This window comes from Geospiza fortis, unplaced genomic scaffold (assembly GCF_000277835.1).
Source record: "Geospiza fortis unplaced genomic scaffold, GeoFor_1.0 scaffold112, whole genome shotgun sequence".
NCBI lineage: Eukaryota > Metazoa > Chordata > Aves > Passeriformes > Thraupidae > Geospiza > Geospiza fortis.
In genome coordinates, this window is record NW_005054298.1 from 9,102,747 (window position 1) to 9,122,891 (window position 20,145).

At 42.1% G+C, this 20,145-nt stretch overlaps 1 protein-coding gene across 1 annotated transcript in view; it reads right to left on the reverse strand.

Moving 5' to 3' along the window:
* The window catches only part of PDIA5 (protein disulfide isomerase family A member 5), an 85,882-nt gene that overhangs the window by 43,244 nt on the left and 22,493 nt on the right, over nucleotides 1-20,145 (reverse strand). The window contains exons 5-10 of the mRNA XM_014307563.2: nucleotides 19,406-19,498; nucleotides 18,086-18,146; nucleotides 14,417-14,484; nucleotides 9,999-10,090; nucleotides 9,824-9,895; nucleotides 5,348-5,484 (exon numbers count right to left, since the gene is read on the reverse strand). Of these exons, the coding sequence (XP_014163038.1) occupies nucleotides 5,348-5,484; nucleotides 9,824-9,895; nucleotides 9,999-10,090; nucleotides 14,417-14,484; nucleotides 18,086-18,146; nucleotides 19,406-19,498 (523 nt within the window). The remainder of the gene's footprint in view (nucleotides 1-5,347; nucleotides 5,485-9,823; nucleotides 9,896-9,998; nucleotides 10,091-14,416; nucleotides 14,485-18,085; nucleotides 18,147-19,405; nucleotides 19,499-20,145) is intronic.

Genomic DNA, 20,145 nt, shown 5'->3' on the forward strand with positions numbered 1-20,145 from the left:
GGTTGGTTTACAAAGGTAGAGAAAATAGCCGAGGACAGGAAAGGAATTTCATGGACATTTCAACAACACATGAAAACTGTGGTGCACTTTATCATTTCAAGGTTTATTTTTGCACTCCCTTCCATGGGAGGAAGCAAGCAAAGGTCTGTTGGGCTGCATTATCCCTGCTTTCCCTCTTTATCAATGGAGGAAAAACCACAATGGCTCCAATATCCTACTAAGGATATTGACTTTTTTCCTACTATAAATCCTGCAATCAGCTTATAGAGTCTCTGAAGGAGCCCTGTGAAGGGGACTGGGAAGAACACGGGTTTAACCTGAATTTAAGCTCACATACAAGGAAGAAATGTTGCAGGAAAACATTTTCATAGTTTAATCCTTTAAAAAGCAAATGCACACTCATGCTAACAGTACAGCCAAAGCACTTTTTTCTCCTCTGGCACCAGTACTGGACCACAAACTTTGCTCTGGCTGATGGGGAATGAGAGAGGGCAAAGCAGCCCTAAGCAAACATCAGGGGTGACTGACTACAACCACCAGCCAGCATCAGAGACTCCTCAGATCCGTGCCTGCTGAAGGTACAGGGGCAGATTACAGCTCACACTGGCACCAGGACATTATTCTGCCTGAGGCTGCAAGAACAGGTATCCTTTAAAACATTAGCAGTGTCACTTGTGTTAACAAAACATAATGAAAAGTAATTCCTGTGCGTGAACAGCAGACACTTCCAGAAAACATTTCTGAGTTGACTTGAATTTCAATCCTGGACTTTAAACACCTTTCAGTGGCATTTGAATTGACTTATCAGTGACTTGGCTGGGTTTATTTTGTGACTGAGATGTGATTTGGATGAAAATGCTGAGGAAAAATGTAGAAAGGATAAATGTGTAGGGGTTTTATTCCTTCAACAAAACACAGTCAGAAAGACTGCCATCCTCACTAATTTGGCAAATATTTTGGACAGAATTATTTTTAAAATTGCATCGGACTCAGCAAACAGTTTGATGAGGAAAGTGAAAACACAAACAGGGCTTTTTTTTTCATGATCAAGGGACTCAGGAGCATTTTAAATCCCAGCAAGTCCCCATGACACTAAAGCATTTAACAACACTTGACTGGCAGCATAACCCATATTTAGAGACATTCAGAACCCAGCTGTCATCTTGGGCATCTAAATAAATTGATCAGCTGTAGGCACAGATATCAAGAAGCACATACAGACATCGAATCATTATTCTCATTGCTAGCAGAAGCTCATCATAAGCAGCAATGGTGCCTTTAGTTATGTTATAGTACAGAAAAAACTTTGGTTGGTGCAATAAATCCTTTGTTATAGATTCAGAAATAGGCCCACTAACATAACTGCTATCTCAAGTTACCAAATATGATCAACCCAAATGAAAATGCCAAATCCTTTGGGAGAGAGGGCCCTTTCTTTGTTCTTTTGTACAGTGCACAAGAACCCAGTTTTTGGGTACAACAACACATTGAAAAAACACTTCAGATGTCTGCAAGACTCCAGTCTGGATATATCCAGGACAACACTAAGCTCACCACCAGAAATTATGAAATTTCAGCAAAATACTCAAGTAAGGAGCACAACACTGCACACCCCTCACAGACGGCTGGAGGAGAGCGCCTTCAGAGCCTGACTGGCTGGGTCACTGTTTACCTATGCTAGATATTCAGATTTATTGAACATCCTCTTAAGGGCTTTACAAAGGAGTTTGAGGTGGTTAGAAATCCTGCTCTGTGTCCCCAGTGACCTGTGAAAGGAAAGCAGGATGAACTCATCCTGCCCACCCACACTCACCCAGTCACTCAGGGCTGGCAGTAATGACCTGCAGCAGCACATCTTCTGTTTAATGGTTGTGATAAATTACTGCACAAAAGGGATGGTGTCTCTGATCCCAAGAGGTGCAAGTTGCATGCTGCAGACCTTCCTGACGTGTTTAAAACACACTAGCAGCTGTCCTTGAACTTGGTTATGCTAGGCAGCACTTAAAATGCTGCCATGTCCTTGGGCTAGTTAGTGCACCTGATTGTAAATAATTACAGCGTGGTCCTCAGGGATGATCATTAATAGCCACAGGCATGGAGACCCAACTGGCCACATCCATCACAGTGCCTAATGGTGCAGTTCACAGGAATTTACCTGAGATGTGTTTGGTTCAGCTGTATCTTCAGCACTGGGGGCAGGGGGGCAGATAAAATGCTGCCAATTCCCCGCACATCTTTTCATGGTACACTCTATTAATGCATTGGTCATCTGAATATGCAATTAAAGCAACCCTGAAATAATTCTCTTCTAGTAAAACAGCTCCTCATGTATGTGTGATGGTTTGGGCTGGGATAGAACTAATTTTCTTCACAGTAGCTGGTACTGAGCCATGAGTTGGATTTGTGCTGGGAACAGTGTCGATAACTCAGGGATGTTTTAGCTATTGATGAGCAGCGCTTCCAGAATCCAGACCTCCTCTGCTCCTCACCCCATCCCACCACAAGGAGGCTGGGGGTGCACAAGAAGATGTCAGGGGACACAGCCCCAGACCATATGGTGTCATGCTCAGCATATAGAACAGGGGAAAGGGGAGAAGGGGAGACATTTGGAGTGACGGAGTTTGTCTTCCCAAGTTCAGCATTATGTATGATGAAGCTCTCCTGGGAATGGTCAAGCACCTGCCAGTCAATGCAAAGTAGTAAACAAATTCCTTGTTTTGGTTTGCCTGTACATGGCTTTTGCTTTTCTTATTAAATTACCTTGCAAACCCATGACTTTTCTTGGCTTTACCTTTCAAACTCTCCCCCATCCCACCATGATGGAGCAGCTGTGTGGGGCTGAGCTGTGGCTGAGGCTAAACCACAACAGTGAGCCAGAAAAACTCCAAGTCACGTGTATGCTGCATGGTGACACAGGAGTTGAAGTACTTGCTAATTCCAGCCCAGTGCTGAAATCCCCTTGATTACTCTCAGTTACACAAAAGTATATCCTCTGTTATGAGCTTATTTTATAGATGTTTCAACTTTTTTTTTATTAATACATTTTTAGAAAAAAACTTCCTCAGCCTGAGCTACCAAGGTTAAAATAATTAAGATGCTCACTGGTTTTGCCACTTCTTACTGGAATAATTTATCTCCTAATATTCATAAGGTGACACCATTAGCACATTTAAGAAGTGCTAAGAGAAGAGCTTTTAATCATGGAGATAACTGTTTATGATAGTTGTCTGTCATTAGTTTGCAAGCCTCATACTCCCTGCTGAGGATGCTCAGAGAGGATTCTTACCAACACAGATCTTTTACACATGTACGAGCTGGATTCTGCACGTATTGCCATTACCACCTGAATGTAAATAAAATGCCCCAAATATTCGAGTTGCATTTAAAATGGAGTTGTTCTGGCAAGGAACACTCTTCATCCCAATTCTGAGCAGCTGGAAAATGTTATCAGAAGATTGTGACAGCCCAATTAAAGCATTTGATTTACTTTCATAACAGCATTTGCCAAAGCACCGCTGGTACAGAATGCCCCTTAGTACAAAACATACCTGTCTGGAAGCACCCCTGCTCTCAAAACAGGTAATGCCATATTGTTACTCCTAAAACTGTGTTACCTGTGTTCTTGAAAATACTAAAAAAATACTAAAAACTGAACAGAATCCTACTGAGATTTAGAACTAACTTGAACTTACTATAAAATTTGATTGCAGTTGTATGCATCCATCTATTTTTAATCTGGCTTACTAAAGGAATAAGTTTTGCAGGGCCAACTGTTGATTTCTTCCCCCTCTTCCTCCTCCTGAATACATGACCAGACTCCTTTGCCCATTCACAAACTCAAAAAAAGGCAAAGCTTTAAAGTACTACTAAGTGTGAACATGTTAAGAGTAGACACTTCTCCCATGTCATAGTGCAGGGAGAGGGAAAGGAGGCAAGTTTAGGAGTTCCATTTGTGCTTGGCAGCAGCTGCTCAGCAAGCTCACAGCTGCTGAGGAGCAGCAGCCCCTGCTGTCACTGGCACACCAGGGTGCAGGGAAATCTGGGGAAGGAAGGATTTGGGTAATGAAGGATAATTCCTGAGCAAAGCAGGCCTCAGCAGTTCTGCTCCTTGTGTTTGGGGTTTCAGAGCAGGCCTCAGCAGTTCTGCTCCTTGTGTTTGGGGTTTCAGAGCAGGCACTCATCTCCGGTCCCACTTTCATTAGTACAAATAATCCAGGGAACACAGCAAAGAACAGCAGTCAGTCCCCTGCTCCAGTGGACCAAATTCTTAGACATTTCACCAGGCAGAGGAAATCATTATGGTATGTTTTTCAAATGAGTCTTATGAGCAGACCTTCAAAAAAAAGGTATTTTGGAGCTAACTCCTGCTGGCTTGAAGGGAAGCAGGATTTCAGCCTCTGTGCCAAGACCCTCAGCTGTCAGCACACAGTCTGCCTCCAGAGTCCTAACCTTTAAATCTATGCACTTGAAAAGGAACATCTCACCCAATACTGCTGCCAGTACAGCAGCAAGGAGAGACAGAAGCTGTGTGTCACACAGTGTAGCAGATTCAAGCCTGAATTGTCCATCACAAACACAAACAGTTAGAAGAACCAGATACGCAGCTGAAACAAGTTATATCCACAGTGAACTAAGAGGTTAATGCACTCTTCTCTTCCACCCAACAGCATCCAGGAGGGCAGTGTGGCCTTCTGCTTCCTGAAGGCAATCCACTTTATTTTATTTGTCAAGCTAAAACCTCAAGTCATGAAAAAAATCAGTTCAATGCATTTTGAGCAGAATAATAAGCAGTATCACCACCAACTCTGCATTAGTTATCAAAGTCCTGGGGTCTTTCTAAACTTGGGCCTAGTTTTGGCATAGTTCAGCACAATATATAATGACAATCATCCCTTACATTGCCAGAGAAACTGTGGCAGAGGAGTGAAAATGCTCAATATGACATAGCAGCAGCCATGGACAAGAACCCAGGAGCTCAGGGTTCTCAAGTTGAGTTAGTTGCTCAATCAATCAGAGTTCTGCTTTGAAAGCAAACAATACCGAAGAGAAGTTGAAAATGGGAAATCACGCTGTAAAGTGATGAGTACCCAGACTATTTAAGCATCATTACACTCCTCAGTTATGTTTGACTCAGCCTACAGTGTCCCTTTTCCAGAGGCACATCTCCATCCTAAATGTGAAGTCAGCAACTTCACAAACATTTCATGCCTTGCGTATTTAACAATCATCACAAACAAGAAAAGCCTGGACTTTTGAGTTCATGTTTCTGTGAAACTTCCTCAGAAAAACATCACTGATTTCGTTAGCAAGCATTTGGCTCAGAGTACAGAAGAGAAAACAAACTCACATGGTGCATGGAACATCACTAGCACAGATGAATGATCTTTTATAAACTTGTCGAAGTCCTCATCGGTCAGGTGATAAACTACATTTTCTTCATCTGCCCAGGGAGTCTCTGGAGCCTGTGGCTGTGGTGCCTGTGGGCTACAAGACAAACAGACACAGCTTAAAGGCAGCTCTCTGGTGCTAAGCACTCATCTTGGCAAGTCAAACTGTAAGGAACCACTTTGTGCAGATGTTCACACATGTCTGACACACCAACCCTACTGAACAGCTTCCATAATTGTACCCATCCAGAACTCACAGGCACTGAAACACAGATAAAACTGGAGGAGGAACAAAAAAGTCTGCAAGAAGCTCCTGAGGACAGATCAGCAATGGAAGGGGATGGAGTGAGGAGATAACCAGACTTCTTGGTTATTACATTATAGATACCAAATGCATTTTCTATTACTCTTTTACCCTCCTCAGCAGGATGCTCCCTTTCTCACAGCATTCCCACTTTGTAGTTCACAGGAGTCATTGCAAATGAAAGAAAAAAGCAGTGAGCAGAAACAGCCAATTTAACCCGTCACCTTGGATACTGACAGCGTGATTAGGGCCAGCAGAGAAAGGAGGAGCAGTGTTGGGACCATGAGCCAGCTACACACACCATTTCCCCAGGAATACATGGTTTTACCCTGAACAGATCCTGGGAGCCAGGGAAGCATCCTTATGTCCTCACTCTGCAGTGGGCTTGTAGGCCTAACTCAGCAAAGATACTCAGCTGCCTGCTTCACCTAAAAGGCAAATGATGTGTTCTACCAACATCACTGCGACTGCACCTGCGTTCAGCTGTCTTTGATAGGTCAGAGCCACAGAGCCTGCTCAAAGACACAGTGGCAAGTCTGGAAACTGAACCTAAGGTCCTCTGCAGCTCATCATCCCAATAAACAATTGTTTTGGGCTTTTATTAGTGTACATTAAAAAGAGAATCTGGAAGCTGTGATCTAAACTATGCTAATTGACATTTTATTTATTAAAGCAGTGTTCACAGAAAAGACACCCAAACATACGAACATTGGGAGCCAGAGTTTGAAGCTATTTGTGTCAGTTCCAGTAATGAGTTCCAAACCCCCCCCAAATTCCCCAAATTCTTTGGCAAAGTACACGTCTGGATGTGACCCCATCTCTGCTGAAAGCAGATTTACTATTTTTGATTAAAACATATTATTGTGTTAGCTGCCTGGAACAAAGAATGGCAAACAGAGGATAACTCATTTATCCTGCCTTACTCATTTCTAGGCTGAAAGCCTAGTTTGAAAAAAAAAAGCAGCAGAGATGCACAGATTCAGATAGCAAATTCTGTTGATGTAAGCAATAGGTGTGATCCAAGAATATTAAGCAATCCATGCAGAACTGTGATGCACATCTCTGCCTCTTGCTGCTTCTGTGACAAACAAACCAAGAAGCAAACATCAAAGTGAAAGGTGGGAGCTGCACCTGGCCAAGCAGCCCAGAGAACAATAATCTCCAGGTATCCTGGCAGGGTGAAGGCTTTCCAGCAAACACCGTGACATTTAATGGATTTGGGAGCTGGGTTGAGCAGGCAGAGCATGATGAACATGGCCACAGTGCCTGCAAAGCACTGGGAGAACATGGTGCTCAGCAGGGCCTGGTGTGACCTATTTCACTCAGGAATTAGTAAAGCAGGGCATGGGATGTTTATTCAAATAGCCTAATTTAAAATGCTGTGCATGCTAATGAGCCTACACAGGAGGTGGTAAGAAACACCTCAAGGCCTGGAGAAAGCAACAAGCAAAATTTAAAATGTCATTCAACACTGAGACAAGACACACCCAACACCTGATCAGGATGACAGAAGTCCAGAAGAGTTATCAAAAGCTAATTCAATTGAGAGCACAGGACAAGCTCTTGATTTAACAAAGTAGTTGATGTTAAGGAAGGGCCTGAGGGGAATCCATAAAAACAGCAAGACAAACTAAGCAGCTGTTGAAGGCAGCAAGAAGCTGCTGGGCTTGCCTACCACTCAGGCTGATACAGCTGTGTATCAGAATTAACAAAAACGTGAGACGTACAAAATAGCATCTCTGCTGGGTTGGATTAAGGCTGTGTGATGGTTCATCTCTACCTTCTCATGAAAACATCTGAATCTCCATAACACAGTAGGCAGTGCTTATTAGGAAGATAAGAAAGGTGAAGTATTTGTAAGACTGATACATTAGCACACTTCACCATAAGAAAGAAGCACCTTTAATAAGCACGAGGGAAAAAAAAAAAAAAAACCAGGTGTTGGAGTCCTCCTAACTAGCAGTTCTTGTCTTGAGAGGAAAAAGCATGGACAAGGATTTAAATAATTCTAACTTGCATTAAATTATATCATGTTCTCTCCCATAAATGAGCCTAAGATCACCCACTTTCAGCACTTTACCAGTAGTATTTAGAGGGAAAAAACCAAGAAGAGGGAGAGAGAGAGCTGCTTTTCTGCAAAGTGTACTTATTGTCCACACATAATGGGCCATTTCATATGGCTCAATGTCTGCTGGATTTGCTTCCAAGACTCCACAAGGACACCACATGCATGCACAGTATAAAAATGCATTGGATTTCCTTGCCACAGCCCTGCCATGCCCCTGGTCCTGAGAGTAACATTTTGTACAAAAGCAACCTTTCAATATTTTAATATTATGCTATTCTGAAACACAGCCAGTGCACCCTACAGCTATCCCATTGCACTCCTTGGCATTCCTAAAGCCCTTGCCATACCATTTTGACTATCTGTACTGCAGATTCCTCAGAATAGTATAATATTATGTATGCAGCATGTTCAGCCTATATGCAGTTTTATTAATAATTTAATTGATTGTAATTTAAGCATCAATTACTGGCAAAATATAAGTACACATAACTACTCAATGTGGTTTCCTTAAAGGTTGTACTTAGAACACAAAACAGGGGCACCAGGCTACTGCTCAGATCATCTTTTGGGCAACTAATAAGCATGCACTAAGTGAGGACAAACAGCTGTCTTTAGCTCTGGACTGCTGAAGTATCAGCCAAAGCCCACAGTGGCTTGTTAGCAGAGATTATCATTGGAAAGAGCTTGCAGCTGTTCTGCTTTCCTCCAGTAGCTGTGTTCACTTGCTGTCACAGCACTGATATAAAGGTACTGCATATTGCAGGGATTATCTCGATATTATGTGGGCAGACAGGGGGAAAAACCACCCCAAACAGCTAATGTTTCACATATGGTAGCCAAGAGATAACCACATCCTTGCAGAATTGAAAAGCATAACAAAGTGCAGGTGATTAAGCCATATCCTTGCTCCAAGGGCTGATCATCTTCTTCAAGTTGCTGGAGTTGCCATCTTGATCACTCACATTTGAAGACTTAATTGACTACATCAGGCTTAATGACTCTGGCTGAATTCCTCCTCTTTGAGCCACTGGGCTGTACTTGCTCGCAGTGTTTGTAGCCCCTGATGCTAACAGGATGCTGCTCTCACTTCATTTGTGGGTTCCAAATCCTGAAGCACTCAGCCTACTGCTGCTGGAGACCCCGGGCTACTTGCAACCATATGCACATTCCCAGCACAACCCCAGTGTACAGCAAAATACATTTATTCTGAGCCAATTTTGCTAAGCTGTACTATTACAATAGTTTGCAACAGTCTGTTCCTTCCCATGGGTTTGTTTCCTTTCATTAGCTTCATTTCAGTATTGTTTCCACAAGTGCAGCAAACAAGGGAGGGTTACAAAGATGACACCATGCCCAAGAGCCTGGGCTCACTGCAAATGGGATTTCTCCATCACCAGATTATCTCAGCTCCCTCCAGCTCCTCCATCAGCTTCACTGACCACCGGTGGGGATTTGCACCAGCTGAAGAGCAGCTACACACACACACATTTTTCCTGTGTCTCTGAACTGCTAGTCTCATAGGCTCATTCAGCCCCCAAAATGTTTATGACTGCAAATAGCTCTCTTTAGATAGAACAAGGTGTTTTCTACACTTTCATGTCATGACAGCAAACACAGATGTCGTAAAAGTGACTACCTATCCAAGGTGCCTTGATCTTCAGTTTGTTGCTGCAAGACACTTTAAAGGCATCAGCTTTTAACCAACAAGAACTACACACTTGGTATATACATTTTTAATAACACAACAGAAGTCAAGCACCCAAGATCACTGGAAATTTAACCTAGCATTTTTAACGAAGTTGAGATCTGTGTATCTGTATTTATTTTAGTCCACAGTCAGTCTGCTATTACAGACAAAATGCAATTGTGAAATGCAAGGCATGCATGCTAAAAACCAAACATTAGTCAATCTCTCCATGTGAGTTTAGCTGATCTCAGCGGGGTAGTTTTGTTTGCTCTTCTGAGCAGAGGGAAGGAGGGAGAGATGTCTGTTCCTAAACCATTACATTCTGTAAATAATGAAGAGTACATAAAAGGTGGAGTGCATGAAGTTCAATGCCTTACTGTTTCAGCCACTCTGCGATATCTGCTGCGGTAGCACCAAAGTTCTCAAAGTTGAACAGGAACTTTCCTTTCCTGTTAAAGCAACAAAACAAGGTTCAGTCCTGGCCCTAAAAGATAAAGCACTCAATTATACAAGAGTGCATGATTTCTAAAATAGTTGCAAAACATAACCGACTCAAAATAGCAGATTGTAGGATATCCCCGGACATTGAATTCTTCCTTTATCCTTTCAAATTCAGCAGAGTAAACATTCATCCCCGCAAGAACCTGGAAAAACAGAGCATAATCTTACTGATTCTTACAATGCAGCAGGAGCATCACACCATTTGTTTGAAGATTTAAGTAAAACCCACTTCAGTCTAGGCAGATTCCAATTTCATTCATATAGCTGTCAAGCAAGGGGCTCTCTCTAAAAGGCACTGAAGTTTTTCTGATTTTGTGCAAGGGAAAACAGAATAATACTTGAGTCTAATCCAGAGAAAACACACAGCAGTTAGCATGTCACCTCCTCACCGCTCTTGAAGCTTCTCTGTTTCTTTTTATTCACCCACTAACAGAAATACCTAAAGGGAATTCTCTCAGCTGCAGCACTTGTGCTCTGCTTTGCACATTTGGATTTTAAGCTACAACTAGATTTTTTCCTTCTTCTGCATGTAGAAAAAAAGAGTTCTTAGTTCATATCCAAACATTAAACAGGGCACCAGAAATTCTACCCTCAGCTCTCTGGTTTCCACTCCAGCAATGAACTTGTCTATGTCTAACCAACTTGTCAATGTCTAACCAACCACAGGCATTATCCCAGGTCAAAAATGCACTTACTGAATGGCATGGGGAAATCAGCATGACTTTGATGTGAAAATAAAACGTGCCCTATATCCGTGAGCTCAGGAAACAGCACATGGCATTTATATGCTCTAAATATGTTAACTTAGGTAGGGCACGGTATAATGAGAGTTAAGAATTAACCTTGTCCTACAGTCTTCAAAAGAGAGCCACAGAAGCACAGTAGCTTTTCAGACTAGCCTGTAAAACAAAAACTCTCTCCTCCTCACTCCTCACCTCTATCCCAACGCATCCTCCATCTCAACAACCCCTGAGTTCAGGTTCAGGGCTCCTGTGACTTATTCTGTGCCCTGTCCAAATGTCTTCCAAATATTTCTGACATGAAAATTGGAAGATGGGATGGATTCCAAGTTTTTGTGGGTGTGTAACTCACACAGAGGTCATTCTGCTGTCAAACTTGGACCCAGCAAGTTGCTGAGATACCACTTCCTGATTAACTTAGTTTAATGGCATTGACGGCTTAAATCATTTTAGCAGCAGGGTCTAAACAGGATTTTCTCCTTCCAGCTGAAATACCACATCAGAATTTAACACCACGTTCCTGACTGCAGCAAACTGCACAGACCAACCAAATGTGCTCGGAGCCAGCATGAAATAAATCTTAAAGCAGAAAATCCTCATTTGAAGGTCAACTGTTCCCAAGAATGTGCTGGAAAGTCACAAAAAGATACTTTGTTTTCTCTTCCCTATCCTAAGAAAGGATAAATTGAACAGAGGAGAGTACAGAAGTAAGGTTTATACATGCTGGCCTAATCTTCCGCTTTGAATTTTCCTTGTCGTTCGAACAACTGGATTGATTTATTCATATGAGATTATCTAGACTCAGTTCTCGCCTTTCCTTATCCTCCATGCCACCTCCTAAAGGCAGGTAAATGCAATAGGATCAAGATACAATGGTTGCTCTATAAAGCAAGAACCAGTTTTGTTAACTAATTCCCTAATTAACACCAGCCTACCAGATTCCACCTTTGCTGTGAACTTTCAGAGGATCCTATGATTTAAGTGGGCATGCCTGGCCATGTCAGACAATTTCACTGTGCCCATCTAAAGGTGATTGATAAAAGTCAGTAACTTGGATTCATTCTGGTGTTCATTACATTATATGAAGAGCATTTAGCAAAAAAAGCTTATTACAACAGGATTTGTTTTAATGACAAGAGTAACAGCTTTAACTGGCCAATAATCACAGAATTATGAAATATCAGGCTGCCAGAGATCATCAAAAAACACCTACTGCCCAAAGCCAGGGCCCTCCTGTCAGACGTTTGGCATATTTGCTTTTAGCAAAAGACTGAATGACCCCAACTTCAATTTAGGTCCATTACCTCTTGTAATAGCCATTGCAGAAACAAAGATCAGTTTATTCCTTTCACCTCTGCAGTGACATTTGACATATTTCAACACTTATCTGCTCTCCAACAAGCTACCTGTAACCTAAACCAACTCTGAATCTTTCCTAGCTGCCCAAGTATTTGGAGCTTCTGACCATTCCTGTTTAGTTGTGACCCCCTACCCTGATTCTCAGTTTTCTTGATGGGATTGCTCCAAAACCAGTACCTTATAGCACCAAAAAAAATTTAAAAGAAAAAAAAAAAGACAAGTACCAATGGAGGAAAGCACTTAAGCATATTCTCAAATTGGTCTTTACTGAGTAGAGCATTCTGGCACACTCACAAAGTTCATGGGCATCAGTGAGATGGTGAATGGTTTGCTAATATCCAGTTCCTCCCTGCTCTGGTGGACATTCACTCACCAGAGCCCAGCCAACCATCTAACCACAGGAATATTTCCTGCCAAGATAAAATAAGTCATTTCTGATTTGGAGCACTTTTTCCTTCTGCACTGGATGCAAAATAATTAAAGGATATAACCATAATATAAATTAAATATGCCACCCTGGCTTCCTCTCAGCAACAGCACTGGGACAAGAAACAACCAGTCCCAAGGGAACACAGCAACCAGAGACAGGTACAGTTCACCCCTTCACTTTTATGACCTCTTCAATAGGCAATACTGCACTTAATTTTCCTGCTATAAAACAGCAATAATCACTTTTGAGCCTGGCACATCCTGACAGTTGATGACAGGTCAGATTAAAAGGCCAAACCTTCAGCTCATCCAAACTACTCATAAACTTTCCAGCCAAGTCTGATCTGGAGGTCAACATCACTTTAAGGCACTCCATGAATAATTTATGATGGGTATAGCATACTTAACTTTAGAAATGGCAAGCTGTGTACACATCCCACTCAGGAAGCTAATTGGGTCATATTTTGACAAACAGACCAATTTTTGTGAAAAACATGGGTGGCAGTGGCATAACTGGACTTTGCTCTGAACTGATCCTGCACCACAAGCCTCCACTGCAAAGAACTGTGTCCCAGCCCTGTCACTCAGCTGTGCAGGATCAGCCCGGATCTGTAGAAACCCATTCCAAGTGAGGAAGGAAATACTCAAACCAGAATAGATCTAAATTATCTGAATTTAATAAATGAGCTGCACATGAACAAGGAAGGGAGAACTGCAGGAGGACAGAGTGCTGTGCAGTATGCCTCCTCTCTGGCACTGTCTCTGTAGGTGATGTTTACACTCCTAATCCCTCTCACCCTGCAAGGTACTGCCATGCAGGGCGGGAGTGCCTTCCCAAAGGCTGCAGCACATGCTCCTCTGAGGGGAGATGGCCTTAGAATGCTGCCTGGCTCGACAAAAACACTCTTGGAAATATCTTCTAAGGCTTGTGCCATGTCCTAAATAAATCTGAGTAACTCCCACTCATTCCAGCCCTAAGCAAACAAGGATTTAAAGAAAGCACTTCTGAAAACAACTGGCTGGGACAATGTTGGGCAGCCTGACAGCACTAGGTGGTCACGAGAACAAATGGCCAGAGCTGCCCCAGCAATGAACTGCAGCGCTTCATCTTTTCCTCACAAGGAAACCTGTAAACACAGCAGTGAATGATCCAACAGGTAGGATCAGACCAAATCCTGCTACAGCCATGAAACAACAATCCTATTTCTTCATCCTTTATATACTACTGGCACCATATAAATCATACGTTAAGCGCATTACAAAACCTCAACTAGACAGGTGCCTTTGACTCGCTCACAGAGATCAATACACCTTGTAACTACAAAGGGGTAACTAAATTACTGTGAATTCTGTACTTTATTAGAGTCAAAACTTACTTTTATATCAATGTGACATCCACTTTGACTGAGCTACAGTTAAACTGTAAGATTCTACTAATGCTGAGTGGCTGGAGGGTGACCAGCAGCTTATGGGAGGGGGATTTCCCTCCCATAACACAGTGATTCTCCACTAAAAAGTGGATTAATAACTGCAATGAGGGCATCCATCCCTGACCTTGCTACGAAACATCAGGCCAAAAAGCTGATCAAACCCATTAAAGCAAACATTTCTTTCTTTACCAAAATGAGCTCAAAAGGCCTAAAAATTCATAAATTAGAGCTAAAACATAAATCTACATAGTGTCAGAACCTGTATTTCCATGGAAAAAACTGCAGTGGATCTAAAGGGCAAGGGAGTTCACATCTCATCCTCTAAAGTTTTAGAAGAATAAAAACCAAGAGAAAATTCTGAAGAGATCTGGAACAGAGTAGATTATTTCTTTTTTCAGCTGGCTTAAAAATGCATCATTTTGATTTTGATAAATATTTGTCAATTTATATACTTTTAAAAAGTGTTAAAATAATTTTTCAAATGTCATATAAATCTCATTGTCTCACTTACATATTTACCCTTGAGTTCTGTGGCTGCCTGCTGATAAGATGGCATCATTCTCTTACAAACACCACACCCTGATAAAAAATAAATTGTGTAAGTAATATGCCAACAACTCCATTCAATCTCTTCTATTATCTATGTTCCAAAGCATATGAAGCAATATATTATATTTAAAAATTAAACAAAAATTCTTTATCTGCTTCTATTCTTGATCTACTAAATCATTATTAAATTATTAGTTTCTAAGTATGTTACTTGCTACAAGCCTCTATTTTTGCAAATTTTTCATGCTCTTCATTTTCATATTCATTTCTCATCTTTGTATGGAGAGAGCAAAACCATCTTATATTCCTCAGGCTCTGAGCTGAGCCCAGAGGAGAATACAAGATGAAACACACATATGAAAAGTCAACAGGAGATGTCATAATTGTGAACTCAAAACAAAAAGCTTTGTGCACTTCTGGTCTTTGAAGGGACAGGGGGAGGTACTTCAGATTCATCCCAGTTTAACAAGGCTTTGAAATGAATTTGAGATGCATTTCCTAAACACATTAGACAGACATCAAGTGTTAAACGGTGCTCTGTTAATTGAGCAGACATAGCTGAGGAGCAACAGCCCTTGTAAGATACAATAATGTGCTGTGGAAAAGACAAAGGGTGAGTGAGGAAGACCACCAGTGTGTAGTTGGGGTGTGCTGAGTGAGAGCTGCTTGATGATGCTCGGCAGTGCTAAGCAGATTAGCAGTAAATCACCTTGTAAGCAGCAGTTTTCACCCCTGCCAAGTAAAATCTGTGCCTGCAGATGGGAAGGGGCAGGAGTGCAGACAGCATGGAAGAAAGGTAGCTGGAGCCAAGCACTCCAGACACTTATTGTGGAAACTCTCAGTCCACCATGGGACAATAGTCAGTGCTTCTGTTCTGGTTAACAGACAGAGAGTTTTGAAAGTATCTTCCGGAAAGGAGGAACAGATTTTGCAGCCACTACTTTAGGATCACATCAGCATGCCTGTAAAAGAACATCCTTTAATCTGACAAAGGAGAGCTCTTGTTTCTGTGGTCTTTCCATCTTTGATCTCTCTGCTCAAATTGACAATGAGGTTGTTAAATTAGTGCTGGTCAAAATGACAATTTCTTGGTGGGCACAGACCACACATTTAAGGCCCACTGAGGTCTTGCAGCTTCATCCAAACCACTGGACAGACATCAAAAGATGTGAGTTGGCAGCCATCATCTTCTGAATCCTCTATTTCTTCTCTCCTCAGGAGCCTCAGGCCCTTAAGTCCTGCAGCAATTTCCCTATTTTCCCTTCTTCACTCTCTTACTGCTCCCTGGAGTACGTTCCAGGGCACAGGCACACACCAGCCTCCTCCACCCAGCCATCACCCCCATCATCCTCCCCTTCCCAGCTCTGCTGCTGCCTCAAACTTGCTGCTCCCAAACCCATTTCAGTACACCCTCTCCTGTCCTCATACTTCTGGGTTATATTTTTCAGGATGCTGCCAAGCCACATATACCCCTCTACAGGCATAAAAGGGGAACCTCAGAAAACTCATTTTCTTCTCTTTTTTCTTCTTGTATTTTTTCCCCAAAAGGGAAGCTTAATTAAATACAGATTAGTCTTTCCACTAGTTAACACACACATTTTTAAAGCCTTGTTTTCAATCATGTTTATAAACAGCTCCTTCTTTATTGCCAAATCCAGACAGTCTCCTGCAGGAGTCTTCTTTGACAGAGTTAACTACAAATAAATCTGAATGCCTTCAAGTACACCTAATATTTCATCTTTAGTGCAGTCTGACTTTCTAATATAGGCCTGAAAGTACAGTGAAAGGTCTGCCAATGGCAGGCAATATCTTCTGAGGAAAGCAAGCCTTGGTTTTGAGTTGTTTTACCCAGACCAACCATTCCTGAAATATTCAAGTAACTACATGTAAGTCTGTAGTTGCATTCATCTCCCTCTGCACCAGTACCTAATGAAAGTGCCCATTTCCTATCAATCTGCCACAATTAATCTAAAGCCCCTGCTTCCAACAAAGCAGAGAAATAAGGCAGCTGTCTTCCCCACAGCCTCCCAGACAAAGCCTATAATGTCCTCTTGTGCCAAAGACCTCCCTTACAAGTAACAAAAAGTTGAATTTCTTTTAGTGACCAGTCTTGATGTGCTGCTCCCAGTTATGAAAGGTAACACCTGTATGTAACCAATAATTTCAGCTGCTCAAAGGCCATATTTTATTGCAACTGCTGGATGTATTCTGTCTCCGGTAAAAGGAGCAAGAAAAGAAAATTTGGACAACAACCAATTCAGAAAGTCTTGTGTGTTAAATAAAAGATGAGGGAGTTACAAACTGATAAATCAGAGGAAAAAAACCTCACAAGTAGACTTCCTTCACAGCAGTTTGGAAAGCAGCACAAGTATTACAGCACTGAAAACTAGCAGGTGTTTTGCCACTTCAAAGAAGAGAAACAGGAAGGAGGAGGGCTGCTGGGGGAACAGTTCAAAGAGAACGGAGGGTTAGATAAGGCACATTTCACAAAGAGGCTGGGCTGTGGAAAACAATTACTCCTGATAGAGGTAAACTGTGAAAGCACTGCGCAGCCCAGCTCTCCCCGAAGGGACGATTTCCAGCAGAGCAGCCGTAGCATCTCCCGCTGATCTAAGGCTGCAGCTACTGGGAACAGCCACACACCACACCAGGCCACACAGGACCACTGCAGAGTCCAAAGACATAGAGCCACAAGTGATTTGATTTAATTTAAAGAAAAATCAAACTAAGTCTTGGGCAATTTTGGCCATCTTGGTAGCGCTCAGATGAGAATAAAAAGGGAATAAAAAGGTAGACTGGTGTTTCAGGCAGTAAGTACAAGAGAAAATGCACTGAGAAAAACCAGATAATGCTGCCATGGGACACAAGTTTTGAAGAGAATCAGACAGCAAATTGCTTGTGGTACCCAACATCAACTTCCCTATCAGGGCACTGCTGGGAGGCTTTTCCTAGTTTAGGTCACACATTTATTCTCTTCTCATGGCTTCCCTGCTTCCTGAACTGAGCAACAACTCAAGTGCAACACAATCTTGCTTAGGAGAGCTGGAAAGCCTCTCACACAGCAGTCACCAGGAAACACAAAAAGGCAGCTGTGAGTCTCCAACATGAAGGAACAAGTAGCCAATCCAATGACAAGATAGCAGCAATACAAGGTCAAGGTCACCAAAAGAAACTGAGAGACTCCAATATGCTCTCCTCTTCCTGAAACCTCACTGAGTTACCCCTGCCCATGTAGGCAGGAACATTCAGGGTGCCTCTGGGATGGAGCAGGAACAACAGTCCTGCTCCTGATGACTGCACTGTTCCCTCTGCCTGCAGCACACAAGAGTTTCTGTTCTGTGCAGCACAAATCTAGAAAGGACAACAGGTAACAAAACTATAGAAAGCAGCTGCTTAAAAGAACATTGAGCAAGAACCATCATCACAAGAGAAAGAGACAAGACCAGGACAAAAGTGATGGACAACCAGGGGAAAACTGAGGACAAACAGGCAGAACAACACAAGGAGCTGAATGATAAAGGTGACACAAGATGGTATTATTAATGAAGCACAGGCAAAGCCTCTAGTCAGACTTGGACAACTCTCAGTGGAGAAGGGGGAAAGAGGTGACAGGACATGCTGGGCTACTTACATGGGGCATAGAACATCATCAGTAGGGGTTTGTCTTCCTTCTTCAGAAGCCTTCTCAATTCCTAGTGAATGAACCAGAGAAAATAAAAAAACACACTTATACTCAATGACACCGTACTACAACTTTAAAAAACTAATATATGTATTCATAGAACACAGGCTCATTTATCTGAGGGAAAAGGGCTCATCTTTCCCAACAGACAGGACTCAATTTTTTTTCCTTGCTCAATTTTAACTTGAAAGAAAATGACAAAATTTATTATATATTCAGCTATCTGCTGAATATCCTAGACCAGTATCTCCACTGTTAATATGTGGAAGTTCCATGGTTTTGTTCACTTTCACTGCAGAATCTCTACCTGGAAACACTTTCTTCGCTGACACATCCAAAATCCATATTGCAATTCAAAAAGTCAGACTCAATAATAACAAAACAAGTTCACTTTTCACACTATGAAACCTTGCCAAACCTATGAGATGCCATGCAAAAAGGATTTTTCAGTACCAGCATGATAGAAAAACTAGATGAAGTTTTCAAATTGAATGCAACCCCTGGAAGCCTTGTAATAGAGTACAGAGGGTGAACATTAAAAATTAATCTTCCTACAAAAACTGAATGTCAGAATAACCATTTCTAATATTAAAAATGAAAGCCAGAAAATTGAAAAAGCCCTTTACAAAATACCAGCTAGAGTCCAATCAATTAAAGTTTAAAAAATCTATAGACTAGAAAACTAATATAAAAGACCAAGCTGATTATATTAGAAAAAGCATAATGAGTAACTGTGGTGGCAGTGGCTTTTTAAGGAAGTTTCACCACATTCACTGCTTTCCCACTTAACACTGAGAAGACAGTTCCCTACCAAGTTAAATCCCTCAAGATCTGGATCCTCTTTCCTCCTGCTTCACACTCCCTAACCTCAGGCACATGAGGGAACCCAAGGTTTAATGACAACCTGCAGTTTGAAGAGCAGCATTTTACCTCCTACTTGCATTCTGCAGTGACTGCACCCTGCAAACTGCTCCAGTTCCCTGAGACAAAGAGGGCTGTGCCCCCACATCATCCACAAGCTCTGACACTTGCTGTGTAGCTGGCAGACTGAGGTCATGACCACATGCAGGGCAGAGGAGGGCAGGAAGCACAGGACTTTACAGCCGTCACAACCCAAAAAAATTGTCAAATCACTTCAAACAGGTTGGGTACTTTCAATTTCCCTCCCAAAGAAACAAAATAATAGTGTTTCACTAAGAATTAATACAAACATACACACTCCATCCCATATATTTATAAAACAATAGGACATCTATCCAGCTAATGTACCTTTTCACTGTCAACATGCACAATATCTTTGGCTTCAGGATCTTCCTCCCACAGTGGAGCACCTTCTGGATCCTTGAGAAAGGCCACCATAGACTGTAATAAACAAGGGGGAGAATCTTTTAGAGAAACACAAATGGAAATCATGAGACATCCTATCTCAAATCCATGCTGTGATGTAAACCCCATCCAATTAATGCCTTTGCTTTTCTGTTCATACATTCATCTGCTCTAATGCAGATTAGCACAAATCTCCTGTTGCAGAACCAAGTGATCCATGGGTGTGTACCTTCATCACAACTGGCATTCCAACTTAGCAGTTCCCACACCCACTATAAAACTGCGGAAAACAGAGTGGAATGGACCAGCACACAGAGATTAGCTTCAAGGATCCTTCAGAGAGCTCTTTCAATGGTACTAGACCTTCCACAGAGGGTCCCTGGGTTAGTAGGAAAGACTTGTCTTTTTGCAGAGGTCAGGCTCCCATGCCCTTCACAGCATCTGAGTAACAGGCTAGCTGGAGGGCACACTGATACTTGCTGTGAGCAAAAGCAAATCAACACACTTACAGATGAAACTGCTCATTTGGTCTAAGGAAGAATAATCCACCAACTGTTCCCTTTGTGACCCACCTACCTAAAAAATCGATTGGATGCAATTACAAGTATGAGAATAAGAAACAAATGTGACAGGAGAAGTGGGAAATAGGATTCTGCAGCTCCCGCAGTCAACAAACTGAGTAC